General features: G+C 36.0%; 1 protein-coding gene across 1 annotated transcript; it reads right to left on the bottom strand.

Moving 5' to 3' along the window:
* Window positions 1-5,587: 5,587 nt before the first annotated feature.
* LOC127881463 (uncharacterized) lies at window positions 5,588-17,334 on the bottom strand. The gene is made up of 6 exons (XM_052429363.1): window positions 17,224-17,334; window positions 16,689-16,770; window positions 16,240-16,281; window positions 14,719-14,850; window positions 13,794-13,868; window positions 5,588-12,068 (listed from the first exon to the last, which is right to left on the bottom strand). The coding sequence occupies exons 1-6, from the start codon at window positions 17,326-17,328 to the stop codon at window positions 11,851-11,853; spliced, it is 654 nt and encodes a 217-aa protein (XP_052285323.1). The 5' UTR covers window positions 17,329-17,334; the 3' UTR covers window positions 5,588-11,850.
* Window positions 17,335-18,056: the final 722 nt, after the last annotated feature.

Here is an 18,056-nt window from a genome sequence, read left to right as displayed (position 1 = left end):
GTCATTGATTAAGGTCAATTTTATTGGCACCTCATGTAAGTGAGCGAAACAAAAACAGTCATACACGAGGACTGAATAACAACTATTGCTGGTTTATTTCAGATAAATATTTTGTGCCAGAAGTTTGGGTCGTCGTTGTTTGTCATTTAGAAACCTGACTATCATTAATTCGTCGACACAAAACCCACGCCGTTTTCTTAAGAACAAACTCCTTTTTTGAGTGGCATCCATTGAAAATGCCGCTTAGCTAATCAAAATGACGTATACATCACAAAAACGCCTGGCGGAGTTAAAATGTCGTATTTGGAGCTTATACCAACTCGCGCAATTAACAGCTATTGGATAATTATTGATTTTTACAGCACTTTTTGGGTAATAGGTCCTCCTTTATTGCGTCGCACGCAGTCTTGCATTAATATGCGCATCTTGGGGACACCGAGATAACACGCGATTGCAAAAGCAGATAAGACTTGATGGATCTAGATTAAAGGGCGCGTGGCGCTAATTGGCTTTGAAAGGGGCAGTGTGGCGCTCCTAAAAAAGGGGCATTGCGGGGCGCCACGCTGATAAGGCCTGGATAAAACACTACGTAAAACGTATATTGTCAGATCCCATATATGAAATATTTTGAGAAATATTAGTGGGTTCCAATACCGTTCCATATAATAAATATTGTTGGGTCCCATATAACAAGGAATGTTGGGTCCAATATATAAAGAAACATTGTTGGGTCCCATATATAAGAATAATAGAAATATTGTTGGGTCATTATATAAACTTATTAAAAAGTACTGTTGGGTCCCAAATATATAAGAAACATTGTTGGGTCCCATATATAAGAAGCATGTAAGAAATATTGTCAGGTACTATATAAGAAATATTGTTGGGTCCTATATAAGAAGTATTGTTGGGTCCCATATATATATATATATATATATCATATATATATTTATATATATATATACTCATACTGGGTTAAATATAGGGTCTGTGATATATTTCCGGAGTGTTGGGTACTTCCCTTTCCCATGCTAGTATCCAACTGAAAAATAGCGTGTTTTATGCGAATTACCTTCAACAACCTATATATAACTCAAAACTTAATATATCTAGTTATTTCTGCAGACAAATAACATATACATTTTTTTACTTTAAACCTCGTATCTGGGTCCCCATGACCCAATTATTTTTTTATATATGTATACTCTGTGATACTTTATACCGACATACCGGGTCCCTGAGATAGTGTCACTTGAAATACGAAACATTGTTTGCTAAAAAATGAGTTGGCCTTGAGCATAGTTATATCTTGCGACACTCGCATTAGAATTGTGGTTAAGATCTTCTCGACCTCAAACTTTATATATTAAATCCTCACGATCAGATTTGTTTGTATTTGTGTGGCCTATGCATGAATCGCTCTGCATGGTTTCCTTGCATAATACATTTAATAACATTTTGAGTCGAATTCATTTTACAGAGGGAATGACACAATGGTGAACTAAATATGTGTTTAATGTTATTTTAATATTTTTTTGAATTTTTGCATTATTTGACTACGTATCGTGTTATTTTCTCCTGTTGCGTGATTTTGTAGTCGCCGGAACTTTTAAAAGCACAATGTCCTTGGTTAAACAATTGAGATAATGTAGGATAGAATCATCCTTGTAGAAATCATTGAATTATATAACAGTGGTGTCCGTGTGATGCAAGCAGCTATAATGAAACAGTTGTCGCTATAACAGTTTCATTGCAAAGATACGTAAAGGTAAAACAGTTGCGGATCGTTAATGGTAAATAGATATGACAACCAAAAACAAAACATTTATAGGATTATTAAATTGAAATGAAAAATAGAAGTCAAACGAATATTTAAACGTTATAACAATATGTATTTACTTATTGTGTTTAAACCTGACGTGATGTCACCCTGGCGTGACACGAGTATAAATGTTTTTTATGATAGCTTCGAAAAGGATTTCAAAGATAATGACTAAAACACGCAGCGATTCCTAGTACAAGAAGAGTACCGCTATTAAGACCACATTGAACACTGTAAATTGCAATTTTTCAAGATTGCATGGTCCCAAAGTATTGAATAAAGAACAAAATACCCTGTTAATTATGAAGTCCGACATGCTATTAAGACCAAGCTGAAAGTAGCGGAACTTTACTGTAGTTTTATGTGCCTTCGTGGAAAATGATCCAGTCATCGATATTCGGTCCACTTCCTCATGTCCAACAGAAAGATATTCATTTCGTGCTTTGAACTATTCTGAAGATTTTAGTCATAGTTATGTCATAACTATCGAATAGGGACTTGTAAAACCAGTTTTTTAACTTGCATTATTGCTTCGCAAGAATGGACCTGTAAAAATGCTTTCAAATTAGTTAAAAGGAAGGTATTTTGAAAAAAAATATCTGATTTTGTCTTATAAACAAAAAAAAAACATTGAATGTGATACATAACCCATCACAGTATCCAATAACAGACGGACGAAAAGATTTGAGTATAGCCTATAACACTTGCGACTGGGTATAATACATAAGAACCTCCAATAACTAAAGGCAGTGGCTAGTCGTACAGTCCCGTACGGCTAGACAAGAGGCTAACCGTACGGCCCCGTACGGCTAGACAATAGGCTAGCCTTACGGCGCTGTGCGTATTATAGCCTTTCCTATTGAGATTGTCTAGCCGTACGGCTTATAAAGTATAGAATTGTCATTTAGTGCTGTTAATCAGTAATATGCAGCAAAGACAAATAAGCGCCCGAGCCGATTGTGACGAAGATATTTCGTACATATTTTCCTAAAATAAGGCTAGTATTCCACCAATCCGCATCCGCATCCGTATCCGCGTCAGTATCCGCAAAATCGTTATACGGACGCTATATTCCATTTATCCGCAAACGGATGCGGACGAGATAGGGACGGCATTTAGCACGATGAGAGTAGCTGTCATCTAAAAAATAAACTGAAAATCTATCGAATTCGTGAAAAAATACCCGGAATTATACAACCAACGCAGTTCTGCATATCGTGACTCTGATTATACTTTAAAGTTTAAATGTATGGAAAATCATAGCCAAGGCACTAAAAGAAGATGTTTCAGGTATTTACCATTTGTATCCTTTTACGGACAGAACGATGATTTGTACCTTATATCTACTTAAATTCACGCTTAGCAGCTTGTCCTTCATTATAATTATCTCAATAATTATAATTTTTAGTTTTATCCATATACAAAAATAAAGATACGTTCGACGTATGCGGATAAATGGAATATAGCGTCCGTATATTTTGCGGATACGGATACATTTACAGATAGATGGAATAGTAGCCCAAGAATGCTCACTTGAGCGTTCTATTGCGGACGCCTATTCGCGTGCGGATACGGATGAATGGAATAAGTGCAGTGCATTTCTACTTGTTTTATTTTTTGCGGATGCGGATATGCGGTTGCGGACAGATGGAATAGTAGCCTATAACTGAAGCATTCGTATTTTTAGTTAGTGTTCGTGTGGCGAATAAATGGTTGCAGGAATTTATCAAAGCGCTGACGTCACTGTAGGTGTTCGTTGTTGTATAAGTTTAGACGCACATCAGTTTAAAAAATTATGTTATAGCTTTTTATATTGCAAGTTTTGAATGGACACAATCCATTCAAAATTATAAAGAGTGTGTCTTAAAGCACAGGTTCAGATGGGTTTTTTTAAATCATTAATAAAAAATAAATTTTTAGCTTCGTTTTGGGAAAACAGGGCTAAATGCTTATGCATAAATTGTCATCCCAGTACAAGAGACCCTTTAAACATTATAAAATACGACATGTCGTCCTTGTTTAGCGTGTTTGCATTGCACAAGCTAATCAGTATGCACAGGCTTATCTTATTTGACATGCATTAAGCCCTGTTTTCTCTGAAAGCAGCCAGTATGTGCAGATTTTCAATGATAAACACTAGACTGGCCAATATCGTCTTACAAGCTGTTAAACTCTATTACTCATATACACCAACTGCAGTGCACCAGTGAGTGGTGGACTATAAACAGGCAAATGTGGTGGTTATCTTTCCTAGCAGACGCTAGAAGAATGTGTAGTCTGCTGCAACGGACAGTGGTTGTCTTTCCATGTCATAGTTAAAGGGATCTTTTCACGGTTTGGTAAATTGACAAAATTGAAAATAGTTGTTTCAGATTCGCAAATTTTCGTTTTAGTTATGATATTTGTGAGGAATCAGTATTACTGAACATTCACCATGGTCTAATATAGCCATTATATGCATCTTTTCACGATTTAAAAACCTAAAAATTATAGAGCGTTGCAACGCGAAACGATTGAATAATTTGGAGAGTTCTGTTGTTATCGTTTAAATTTGTGAAACTACGAAGATTGCTTATATCAGGTATAGAATACACCTCTCATGTATGCTTGGCAGGATAGCTCATTAGGCTAAAGCGTTTTTTACTCCAGGATTCCGGGGGTCACTGGTTCGAGCCCTTGTACGGGCTTCTTTTTTTCCATTTTTAAATTTTATTTTTGATTTTTTTCTGGAGCGTTAAAAATCCAATGTTTACATTCATCAATATAAAGCATTTAATGACAAACTTAAAAACATGTCAAAATCTGTGAAAAGGCCCATTTAAGGCTTCTACGCACATACCGATTTGCAAAAACATTAGCGTTAGCTGACGCTCACACTAAAAATGAACCGTTAAACTAAATTTAGATTCACATCGTACATGCACGATTTACATGCTGGCGAATTCGACTGTACATACATTTTCGATTTCAGAATTTAATATCTGGCTTATTTTGCATATATCGACACATGTTCTTCTTAACTTTTATTTAAGTTTATGTTCAAATATATGTTTAATAAGTTGTTTTTTTTTTATACACATTTTATGTAAATTAATAAATATTTGAAAAAATCGTATAATCTCGCTTTAAAAATTCTTCATCTTTCACGGCTTCCTTTCATGTCATACGGTTGCTTATTTGATTCATTAATTAGTCGACGTTCCTAAGGCGTGAAAAACCTGTATTAAAGAGTTACGGCATCGATATTTTGAAATTTAATGACGACAGCCGTCAAAGTTACGTTCTAGAAATTGACTTACACACAATTTAAATCGGTTTCTAATTTGATTCTTTGATAAGACGACTTTCCTATGTAAGGAGTGAAAACTGTTTTAATTAGTTGCGGCATCGATATTATGAAATTCAATGACGGCCAAGGTACTGCTCAGAAATGGAGTCACACAAATAATTTAATTGTCGTTCAGACAATGGATAAATATATGGTTTCATACAAGCAATATATCAGTTCACTGAAAATGGTTGTCTTTAACTTAGACAATATCCATAGGAAAGGCTATACGTACAGAGCCGTACGGCAAACCTATTGTCTACCCGTACGGGGCCGTGCGGCTAGCCTCTTGTCTAGCCGTACGACTAGCCACTGTAAAATGTATAGTTATTTCATTTTCATTTTACAAATGTCTCTAAAAATATATTTAAATTTTCTCTATCATGGAAGTGTCATTTATTCATACAACACATGACAAATTATAACAACAATATATGTTAAAATTATCTGACCCTTGTCAGACGTTTTATTATGAAACTAATAAATGATATGCATGATTGTCAGATTGTGAAATGCTCAATTCAAGTATTATACAAGAGCACCGCCTTGCGGGTGCAGACCGCTCATCTATTTTCTTTTTAAAGGTGAAGGGACTTTCATTTTCAATCACAAAAGAGGGAGGGGTGGAGTGAAGAGGGGTGTATAGTGTGGTGGTGTGGACATTTATTACATTATCTTCCAAAAATGCGGGGAAAAAAATGCAATAATAAAATAAAATCGGGGAGGAGGGGTGGGGGATTCTTGGGTGCGATGGTTGGACGGTATTTCAAACATAAAATAATAAAAATAAATATTTTTGTTTTTTAAGTTTCACAAAAAAAATGGGGGGGGGGGGGGGGTTATAGTGTGAGGGGATGGTGGTCATTTGTGAGATGATCTTAAAAAAAACACAAAAAAACAACAATAAGGGGGATTCCGGGGGGGGGGGTTGTGGGGGGGATTCTTGGGTGCGATGGTTGGACGGTATTTCAAACATAAAATAATAAAAATAATAACCGCTTAAAAAAAAATTGGGGGGTGGGGTCGGGGGTATAGTGTGAGGGTGTGGTGGTCATTTGTGAGATGATCTTAAAAAAAAAAAAAATTAAGGGGGGGGAGGGGGGCAGGGCACGGGGAATGGTTTGGGTGGAGTCTATTGTGGTATGTCAGGTAAGAGTAGTTTTGTAAAAGTATCAATCAAATCTAATCATAAATAAAGAAGTTATGGCATTTTTTGCAAAATTTAATAATTTGACCTTGAGAGTCAAGGTCATTCAAAGGTCAAGGTAAAATTCAACTTGCCAGGTACAGTAACCTCATGATAGCATGAAAGTATTTGAAGTTTGAAAGCAATAGCCTTGATACTTTAGAAGTAAAGTGGATCAAAACACAAAATTTAACCATATATTCAAAGTTACTAAGTCAAAAAAGGGCCATAATTCCGTAAAAATGACAACAAGAGTTATGCAACTTGTCCTTTTACTGTACCATTATGATAGTATGCGAGTGTTCGAAGTACGAAAGCAATATTTATGATAGTTTAGGGGTAAAGTGGACCAAAACACAAAACTTAACAAAATTTTCAATTTTCTAAGTATAAAGGGCCCATAATTCCGTCCAAATGCCAGTCAGAGTTACATAACTTTGCCTGCACAGTCCCCTTATGATAGTTAGTAAGTGTTGCAAGTATGAAAGCAATAGCTTTGATACTTAAGGAATAAAATGGACCTAAACACAAAACTTAACCAAAATTTTCAATTTTCTAAGTATAAAAAGGGCACATAATTCTGTCAAAATGCACGCCAGAGTTATCTTACTTGGCCTGCCCAATCCCCTCATGATAGTAAGTAAGTGTACCAAGTTTGAATGCAATAGCATTGATACTTTCTGAGAAAAGTGGACCTAAACGCAAAACTTAACCGGACACCAACGCCGACGCCAAGGTGATGACAATAGCTCATAATTTTTTTTCAAAAAATAGATGAGCTAATAAGAGATAAATGGTGACGGACCCATGACAAACAAATAACTGGAGATAGTAGTAACAATCCATCATAAGTTGCAGTACGAACTAAATGATTATCATGAAAATAAAAACTGATTTAACAAGCAAATTCGTTGAATTGATATCCCCCGCCATTATACTTCTGGATACAAGTTACGGCTCTGGACACACAAAAAAAGCATTTTTTCAAATACAAAGGGTCATAACTCCGCTATTATTCAAGGATGTACAATGCCATTTGGCGTGCATCATCCTCTTATCCATATATATACTCATACCAAGTTTCAATGAAATCTGCCAAAGCACTTCCAAGATATGGTTCCGGACACAAAAGTGCCAGACGGACAGACGGAAAGACGGACAACGCCAAATTAATATCCCTCCGCTGTTGGCGGGGGATCACAAAAATTAAGCCAAAATTAATTACATACGCAACAAGATGCGTTTGTGAAACCCATGTCCCCGTATATAACGTTTGACCTTGAAGGATGACCTTGACCCTTCACCACTCAAAATGTGCAGCTCCATGAGATACACATGCATGTCAAATATAAAATTGCTAGCTTCAATATTGCAGAAGTAACATAACATGAGCAATTTTGACCCATATATTTGACCTTGAAGGATGACCTTGACCTTTCACCACTCAAAATGTGCAGCTCTATGAGATACATATGCATGCCAAATATCAAGTTACTATCTTTAATAGTGCAAAAGTATTCATAAAATAAGCGATTTGGGCCACATATATTTAACCTCTGACCTTGAAGGATGACTTTGACCTTTCAACACTCAAAATTTGCAGCTCCATGAGATACACATGCATGCCAAATTTCAAGTTGCTATCTTCAATATTGCAAAAGTATTAATAAAATAAGCGATTTGGGCCACATATATTTGACCTCTGACCTTGAAGGATGACCGTGACCTTTCACCACTCAAAATGTGCAGCTCAATGAGATACACATGCTTGCCAAATATCAAGTTGCTATCTTCAATATTGCAAAAGTATTCATAAAATGAGCGATTTTGGCCACATATATTTGACCTCTGACCTTGAAGGATGACCTTGACCTTTCACCAATCAAAATGTGCAGCTTCATGAGATGCATTTGCATGCCAAATATCAAGTTGCTATCTTCAATATTGCAAAAGTTATTGCAAAATGTTAAAGTTGGCGTAAACAGATCAACCAACCAACCAACCAACAGACAGGACAAAAACAATATGTCCCCCACTACTATAGTGAGGGACATAAAAATAGACTGAACCTTCAAGCAAACCCCATATTTACATAGAACAATGTCTGAATCGACATAAATTTGGACAAAAAACATGCATTACCCTGGATATGAAGCACAGACCTTTTGATTGCAAACAACAGTCTTACTAAGACATTTCAGAAAATTACACGTTGCCAGCAAAGTACATTTTAAAATCAGATATGCAATGTCATGTCCTTACCAAATTGTAATAGAACTGTTTTCACTTCGAGTTTGCAAACAGCCTTAAAATATAAACTAAACACTAGAAAAGAATCTTTCAGGAGATAAAAGTGCACTTACAAAATCAAAGTCTTTCATTTTGAAAACCAATAGACAGAATTAAAACATAAAAATTATGCAATCTTCATTACACGGATCAACACCATTAAAACATTTTAAAATCATACACTTTGCATAAAATTCAAAGCTTGATATCTCAAACTTATCCACAATATTGAAAGATATTAAGAATCTTACAATCTGCATCATATTTAAAGCTCAATGTCTTATAAAACTGATTGACGAAACTGCAACATTTTACAAATTATTTAATCTACAAAAAATGTAAAACTTCACATTTCAAAATTCAACTGACAGCATTGACACATATTTAGAATCATACAAAGTTAAAGCTTTAAATGTCAACTTGAAATACACATCCAAGATATCATTTAAACTAATATACTGACAAAGTTTCAAGAAGATTTATAAGTTCATATAAGGAAAAATGCCCCGCCCACTGGTGGCCATGTTTTTCTTAGCAACTGGAACCAATTTCAAACTTGTCCAAATATCATTGGGACAAATCTTCTGACAAAGTGTCATGATGATCGTACAATAAATATGGCTTCTAGAGTTTTAACAGGGTTTTACTTTAGCCATATAAGGAAAAATGACACGCCCCCTTAGCGGCCATGTTTTTCCACCAACTAGAACCATTTTTGAACTCATCCAAGATATCATTAGGACAAATCATCTGACCAAGTTTCATAATAATCGGAAAATAAATGTGGCCTACAGAGTGTTAACAATGTTTTAGTAAAGCATGATACATAACCATATTAGGAAAAATGCCCCGCCCCCTGGTGGCCATGTTTTTTAAGCAAACAAAACTATTTTTGAACTAATCCAAGATATCATTAGGACAAATCTTCTGACCAAGTTTCATGAAGATAAGAAAATAAATGTGGCCTCTAGAGTGTTAACAAAGTTTTACTATAGCCATATAAGGTAAAATGCCCCACCCCCTGGCGGACATGTTTTTCAACCAACCAGCATCATTTTTTAACTTGTCCACGATATTTTTTGGGATGAATATTCTGACCAAGTTTCATGAAGATCGGAAAATAAATGTGGCCTCAAGAGTGTTAACAAGATTTTACAATAGCCATTTTTATAAGGAAAAATGCCCCGCCCCATGGCAGCCATGTTTTTCAAGCAAACATAATAATTTTCAAACCCATCCAAGATATTAATGAGACAAATATTCTGACCAAATTTCATGAAGATTGGACAATAAATGTGGCCTCTAGAGTGTTCACAACGTTTTACTATAGCCATATAAGGAAAAATGCCCCGCCCTTTGGCAGCCATGTTTTTCAAGCAAACGTAACCATTTTCAGCTCGTCTAAGATATCATTGAGACCAAACTTCTGACCAAATTTCATGAAGAATGGACAATAAATGTGGCCTCTAGAGTGTTAGCAATGTTTAACTAAAGACATATAAGAAAAACTCCCCCGCCCCTTGGCGGCCATGTTTTTTCACTGATCTGGACCATTTTCGAACTCGTCCAAAATATAAATAAAACCAATGTTTTGATTAAGTTTCATGATGATAAGGCAAACATTTTGACTTCTAAAGTGTTCACAAGGTTTCTCTATAGCCATATAAGGAAATTTTTTTACTGCCCCGCCCCTGGCGGCCATGTTTTTCAACGGACCGGAACCAATTTTTAACTCAACCAAAATATCATTTAGACAAACATTTTGACAAAGTTACATGAAGATTGGACTTGTACAGTGTTCACAAGTTTTTTTGTTGTTTTTTTTACCTAGTGACCTAATTTTTGACCCAGCATGACCCAGTTTCGAACTCAGTCGAGGTATCAATGTGACAAATGTTCTGCAAAATTTCATGAAGATCAGACAATAAATGTGGAATCTAGAGTGTTCACAAGGCAAAATGTTGACGACATACAACGCACAAAAGGCAATCACAAAAGCTCACCATGAGCATGTTGCACTCAGGTGAGCTCAAAAGTTATGGCACAATTTTAAAGTTTTCAGACGGACGGACAAAAGCAATATATTTAACATTTAACCTTGAAGAATTACCTTGACCTTCACTTTTCACCACTCAATATGTGCAGCTTCACAAGATGCACATGCATGCCAACTGGAGCTTTGTCTGTTACCCCCACATACCGCATTGATTGATTGATTATTTTGTATGCTGTCTTCACAAAACAAGATAATACAATTTATGGCGATTTTTTAAGAATCATTATGCCATTATCATTTATAGCCATTTTGACCTTTGAACTCTTGAATTCTTTCACATGACAAGCCTTCCAATGACTTTGAACAAAATTGATGTACAGTCATTTTAAAATCTTACAATGAATGACATATTTATGGCCCAGACAAGATAATTTATTGCCATTTTTGACCTTTGAACTAAAACTACGAACTTGACCTTGGAGATATCGACATAATTCTTTCGCGCGACACACCGTCAAATGATGGTGAACAAAAGAGCCAACGATTTTAAAATCGCACAATAAACAACATAGTTATTGCCCAGACAAGCTCAATTATGGCCATTTTTTACCTTTAAACTCAAATTGTGCCCTTGTTCTTGGAAATATCGACGTAATTCTTTCGCCCGACACACTGTTCAATGATGGTGAACAAATGTGCCAAATGATTTTAAAATCTCACAATAAAAAACAAAGCTATGGCCCGGACAAGCATTTGACCTTTGAACTCCCAAGTGTGACCTTGACCTTTGAGATATTGACGTAATTTTTTTTAACGCGACACACCGTTCCATGATGGTGAACAAATGTACCGAGTCATTTAAAAATGTAACAATAAATGACATAGCTATGGTCCGTACAAACTTACAGTTTAAAACATACTAAGTGACCCCATGACCTAGTTTTTGACCTGGCATGACCCATATTCAAACTGACCTAGACATTATCTACATACAACTACTGACCAAGTTTGGTGAAGATCGGATGAAATATCGGGACAGACCGACAAACGTGACTCCTATATAGCCCCCATTACCAATTGTAATAGGGGTATAAATATCAAGTTGCTATGTTCAATATTGAAAAAGTTATGGCCATATAAGTTTTCGGCCAGATGGACAGACTGACTGACTGACGGACAGTTCAACTGCTATATGCCACCCTACCAGGGGCATAAACATATTCCACAGTTCAACAATTCTTTTTCCATTTTTGTTTTTTCATAATAATGTTATGGACCCTTGCCCTTATCTGGGCCACTGTTCTTCCGGTAAGTATTTTTAGGGACCCCATTATTTTTGAGCCAGATGGCATTATTTTTTCTCTTAATTCATCTCTAAAAAAGTTCATGAAACATATGTTCTCTTCGCTGGCCCACTTTCGTTTCATTCCTTTTCTTGTCCCTGTCCCTAAAACAAGAATAGATATAAAAAATAAAATAGCAATGAGTATCATGTCAGTGTTTTTTTCAGTTTTGGGGGAAAGGGGTCGGGTCCCCTGAGAGGGGGATAATTCACGCATAAAAGGGGAAATTTCAATTCTAAGCAAGTAACATACAAAATCAAGTTGTAACACCATAATTCACCATACACAGAGCGAAAAACATTATTCCAACTTTTTTTGTCATCAACATGTTATGTTTATGTTCAAAGATCAACATTTTTTGGCTTTTCTGTGAATTATTTAAACGAGGTATTGATTAAAATTGAACTACACTTCCAAGAGGGGAAATTTTCAAATATTTTTTGGAAAAATATACACTCTAAGCAGCAAACTCATTTGGTCAGTGACTGTAAGCCGTTTATTTTGTTGACTTTTCTACTGAATTGATCCTTGCACACAAAGTATCAACATAACAAGTCAGTGTTCTGCCGTGGATGCGCCCTTGTGTTATTGTCGCAAAAAACAAATATTTGTCCCCACCCGTTTTCTGTATATGGGTCCGCGGGCGCACATGAATTAGAAATAAAAACTAATCGATTCAATTTGTAAGTCGGTAAAGTAATCGAGTGAATGTGTAACCAGAACAAACTATTTCATTGTACATAACTCATTTCGCAGCCAATGGTTAATTTATTTAATATTAACACTCTATTTCATTGGTAAGTTGAGATTATAACAACCAATCAGATATCAAGGAAATTTCCGAAACTATCAAAATGGCTTAAAGTGACAGGCCAGAGAAAAAAAAATCCATTTATTTTTTTTCCTCCGGCAAGTAAAATTAGAAAATGGGAAGACTCTGTTGGGTTGTTAACCCAACAGAGTCTTCCCAAGTCCCTACATTGTTTAGCAATTACGAAAAAGTCTGCCCTTAAACGTACATTACAAGAAAATTGGCTTCAAAAATGTCCTTGGTCACTGTTTGACAACAACAAAATGACATGCAGATTGTGCATAAAGCAAAAAAGAAAACGCCTTTACTATCGGTATTTCTAATTATCGAACAAGTACTTTGACATGCCATGCGGAGTCCAATGACCATAAATCTGTTCAAAGTTTTGTAAATATGTTGACAACTGTTTGACAGTGTTAAAAAGTTGTTTGAATGTTCCAGTTTTAATAACAATGTTACAACCTGACTGTTAGAAGTTTAAGCAAGTTTAATCAAGTTAAAGGTTATTAGTTTCCACACATTTAATTCTGCTACAAAAATATTTCTGTGTCCCCATATTTTTTCTTTTTGTCCCCACTTTTGTAATCCTAAAGGGTCCCCAACAGTAAAATTTCACGGCAGAACACCGCAAGTGATACAATGATTGAATATTGTAGAGCAAGGTTTTCCTGATAAAAATGCACAAAACCTGAACATGTTAGGAGGTAAAATGAACTGAAACTGTTTTAACACCAGTTTAAAACAATTTTTCACACATATAAGAACTGACAGTTCGCAGAACTATCATTTCTTGGAAGAACAAGTACTTAACATTAACTTCCATAGCAAACTGCCTACTTTGTACTTTACAAGGACTTTTACAAGCACATTGTTGTAACCCTGTAGATCACAGAGGAGGTCGTCTAGAGCATCACACTTGACTTGGACTACTCATTTACTTTAATACAGTCATGACATAAGACTCTGTCACATAATGATAGAAAATGCAGAGAAACCCGTCTTCAAATTTAGTTCATACCTTGAGGATTTGGCTGCCTCATTTCATCATGGGTCAGACTGGCTGGCCCTTCACTGGCAGCAGTTGACATGGACTCTGAAAGAACCAAAGTGAAACCTGTAGATTGCATATGATAAGCACAGTCAACACTGGCATGTTGTATCACGAGAGGCTCTGACTCCTGTACAGATTCTAGACTGTGGGTGTCTTCAACAGTTGCCTCAATGACTGTAAACATATAATGTCAACAGTGGGGTCTTGTATGTCTATTATTCATTGGTGGGTCTTGCTGAAATCTATAGAAAACATGCATGCCCCCCATATGGCCTGTCCGTTGTAGTGGCAGCCATTGTGTGAATACGTTTTTTGTCACTGTGACCTTGACCTTTGACCTAGTGACCTGAAATCAATAGGGGTCATCTGCAAGTCACGATCAATGTACATATGAAGTGTCATGATCCTAGGCAAAAGCGTTCTTGAGTTATAATCCGAAAATCATTTTACTATTTCGGGTCACCGTGACCTTGACCTTGTGACCTCAAAATCAATAGGGGTCATCTGCGAGTCATGATCAAACTACCTATGAAGTTTCATGATCCTAGGCGTATGCGTTCTTGAGTTATAATCCAGAAACCATTGTACAATTTCGGGTCACCTTGACCTTTGACCTCAAAATCAAAAGGGGTCATCTGCAAGTCATGATCAATGTACCTATGAAGTTTCATGATCCTAGGCCCAAGCGTTCTTGAGTTATCGTCTGACGACCACCTGGTGGACAGACGGACCGATTGACATGAGCAAAGCAATATCCCCCCTCTTCTTCGAAGGGGGGCATAAATATATATTGGCTTGGACAACAGAAAATTGTACTAGAATATATAGTCTACAGTTGGGTCATGTCTTTATCATCAATAGGTGGGCCTTTATTATATGATAATAGAAATACCATGGGTCAGACTGGCTGGCTCTTCACTTGGCTCCCTCCTATCATGGGTCAGACTGGCTGGCTCTTCACTTGGCTCCCTCCTATCATGGGTCAGACTGCCTGGCTCTTCACTGTCAGCAGTTGACATGGACTCTGAAAGAACCAAAGTGAAACCTGTAGATTGCATATGATCAGCACAGTTAACACTGGCCTGTTGTATCATGAGAGGCTCTGACTCCTGTATAGATTCTAGACTGTGGGTGTCTTTAACAGTTGCCTCAATGCCTGTAAACATATAATGTCAACAGTGGGGTCTTGTATGTCTATTATCCATTGGTGGGTCTTGCTGAAATCTATAGAAAACATGCATGCCCCCCATATGGGCTGTCCGTTGTAGTGGAAGCCATTGTGTGAATACGTTTTTTGTCACTGTGACCTTGACCTTTGACCTAGTGACCTGAAAATCAATAGGGGTTATCTGCGAGTCACGATCAATGTACTAATGAAGTGTCATGATCCTAGGCAAAAGCGTTCTTGAGTTATCATCCGAAAACCATTTAACTATTTCGGGTCACCGTGACCTTGACCTCAAAATCAATAGGGGTCATCTGCGAGTAATGATCAATCTACCCATGAAGTTTCATGATCCTAGCCGTATGCGTTCTTGAGTTATCATCCGGAAACCATTTTACTATTTCTGGTCACCGTGACCTTGACCTTTGACCTAGTGACCTCAAAATCTGTAGGGGTCATCTGCGAGTCATGATCAATCTACCCATGAAGTTTCATGATCCTAGGCGTATGCGTTCTTGAGTTATCATCCAGAAACCATTTTACTATTTCGGGTCACTGTGACCTTGACCTTTGACCTAGTGACCTCAAAATCAATAGGGGTCATCTGCAAGTCATGATCAATGTACCTATGAAGTTTCATGATCCTAGCCCCAAGCGTTCTTGAGTTATCATCCGGAAACCACCTGGTGGACGGACCGACCGACAGACCGACATGTGCAAAGCAAAATACCCCCTCTTCTTCGAAGGGTGGCATAAATATATATTTGCTTGGACAATGGAAAATTGTACTAGAATATATAGTCTACACTTGGGTCTTGTCTTTATCATCAATAGGTGAGCCTTTATTATATGATAACAGAAATAACAAAGGAAATGTTTTGTTTTCCAAAAGCACTTCTAAAAGTGTTTTTTTATGCTTTTCGGTTTAAGGTATGAGATGTACACAAAATAACAACACACATATCCCCCACTAAAATATGTTATAAGACCTGCTTACAATTTAAATCAGAAAATCTTCATACTTGCAAGTTAAGTTATTTATCCTTTAAATCATTAAAATAACTCAGAAACAGAAATGTCTAATTGAGCATATAAACTATTTCATAAGGTGTCCAAATCTTAAGGTATTCCTATACTTCTTTTTTTTTTTTAATGGGCTACCATAACAATGACTCTGTTATGGACCACTTTCATAATACAAATGAACAGTGGCCAATGATCTATTATGGGTATAAATAACTATTTTACCTTCTTGATGGCCATCTTCGTCTTCAATTGGAAGAGGTAAATCTGTAAAAAATGATTTTTTATTTTAGAAATAACTAGTTATAGAAAAAAATAACCAGAAGTCACTCTTGATATGACAGTAAATATTTTCAATACTTCAAGGTTGTTAAAAAGTATTTTGTTGCATTAGCATTTCTTTGAGAGGATAAACAATTTTCAAGGCACATAAAATAGGTTTGCCTATTTTTACCACGTAAATTTTAGACTTATTGAATTAACGTGGCCAAAACAAGGGCCCCCGCCTTTCAAACAATGTTTTACATCGTTTGTCTGTTCTCAAGCGCTCTGTTTTGTTCTGAAGAATGATCATTCAGTCGAATTTACTGACAGCCATAGGAGAGAAAGTATCAAAAATTCTCCATCCCAATTCAGTAAAATGAATTATATTAATAAAATTCTTATAATCAAACCTTCTACTACTATGTCCTTCATCTGCCTTCCCTTCCACTCATTGACTTTACCATTTTCAACAGCATACAACATCAGGGCAACCTATAAAATTTCAAGAAGACCATAATATTCCAGTGTCAACAATACTTCCATCATAACAACGACAATATATTGCAATACGGTTTTTGGCGTATTGTTGCAGCACTATGAGATACGCATGTAATCCAAATATCAAGTTGCTGTTTTCAATATTTCAAAAGTTATGATCAAACGTTTAAGTTTTGGTAAAAGTTTTGGACACACACACACCGTGACACGCACACACATACAAAGAAGAACAAGCCAAAAACAATATACCCCCGTTCATTCGATCCAGGGGGCATAAAAGGCCATTAATGCAAAGCATACTAGTCAAAGTCAACATCAGATATGGTCTTACTATGGCTGCCTGTTAAATTATTCTTTCTTTTAGCCCTCTTAGTTACAATATAGCATTTAGTTTTTCAAATATATGTGTATGGAAAATTTAAAGATTTTTATTAATGAAATATATACCTTTGAGAGTTCCATGGTACTGGAAGACAACTGATAATATTCCTTGTGTGTCTTCACATCATGTCCCAGATGCTTTGCAAGCAATTTTAGTTCACCATGAGTCATGTCAAGAATCTACAAAGCATGTTAATTCTTGATTATATTCACAAATATGCAGTCATCATTCCAGTTTGCTGCCAATTTAACAAATTTTTTTTGCATCTTCTACAGAAAGATGTACACAAGAAAGCTTTATCTGTATAGTTGTAGTCATTATGGTGCTCCAAATTCTTGTAATCACACCATGCATTTACAGAGTCAAAAATTTTGTAATGTTTAATTCTGAAAAAGCCAAACACGTGGTTTGGTATTTACATGATCCGCCATTTTGCAAATAGCTACTTCCTGTATATATGCCAAAATTTATGTTAAATATAACAATTGGGTCTAACAATTTAAAATCAATTATTGGGTTCTCACAGATAACCATTTTCTGTCATACAAAAGCTGCCAAAATCAAAGGTCTCCCATAAAAGTTTTTATTATAATTTATTCACAAATTGATGGCAAGCAAATTCAACATAATTACTTATTCCTGTATAAAAGCCGAAGTATACATGTATGTATGTATGCCATTAAACTGGAAGAGAATGTAGTATAATTGCTGAAAGTCTAAATAAATATTGTGCCATAATAAAAGAAACCTTCAGGTCACAATATCTCATCTGTACAGGAGATGAACAAAGACCATAATTCTTAAATGGCTTAAACAATCCAATATTTGCACAACTAGACTTTAGAAGTAATTGTGAACGACGATTGTACCAGTTTTGTAAAATAAAAAATAAGTACTG

The sequence above is a fragment of the Dreissena polymorpha genome, chromosome 5 (genome assembly GCF_020536995.1).
Source record: "Dreissena polymorpha isolate Duluth1 chromosome 5, UMN_Dpol_1.0, whole genome shotgun sequence".
NCBI classification, from domain to species: Eukaryota; Metazoa; Mollusca; class Bivalvia; order Myida; family Dreissenidae; genus Dreissena; species Dreissena polymorpha.
This window is presented reverse-complemented; position numbering and strand designations above follow the sequence as displayed.

Coding starts and splice junctions, on each gene's coding strand:
- LOC127881463 (XM_052429363.1), bottom strand. CDS start 17,328: ATGACTCATGGTGAACTAAAATTGCTTGCAAAGCATCTGGGACATGAT. Junction 16,771..17,223: donor GTACCATGGAACTCTCAAAG/GTATATATTTCA, acceptor GAAATTTTATAG/GTTGCCCTGATGTTGTATGC. Junction 12,069..13,793: donor GAGGCAGCCAAATCCTCAAG/GTATGAACTAAA, acceptor TTCTTGTTTTAG/GGACAGGGACAAGAAAAGGA.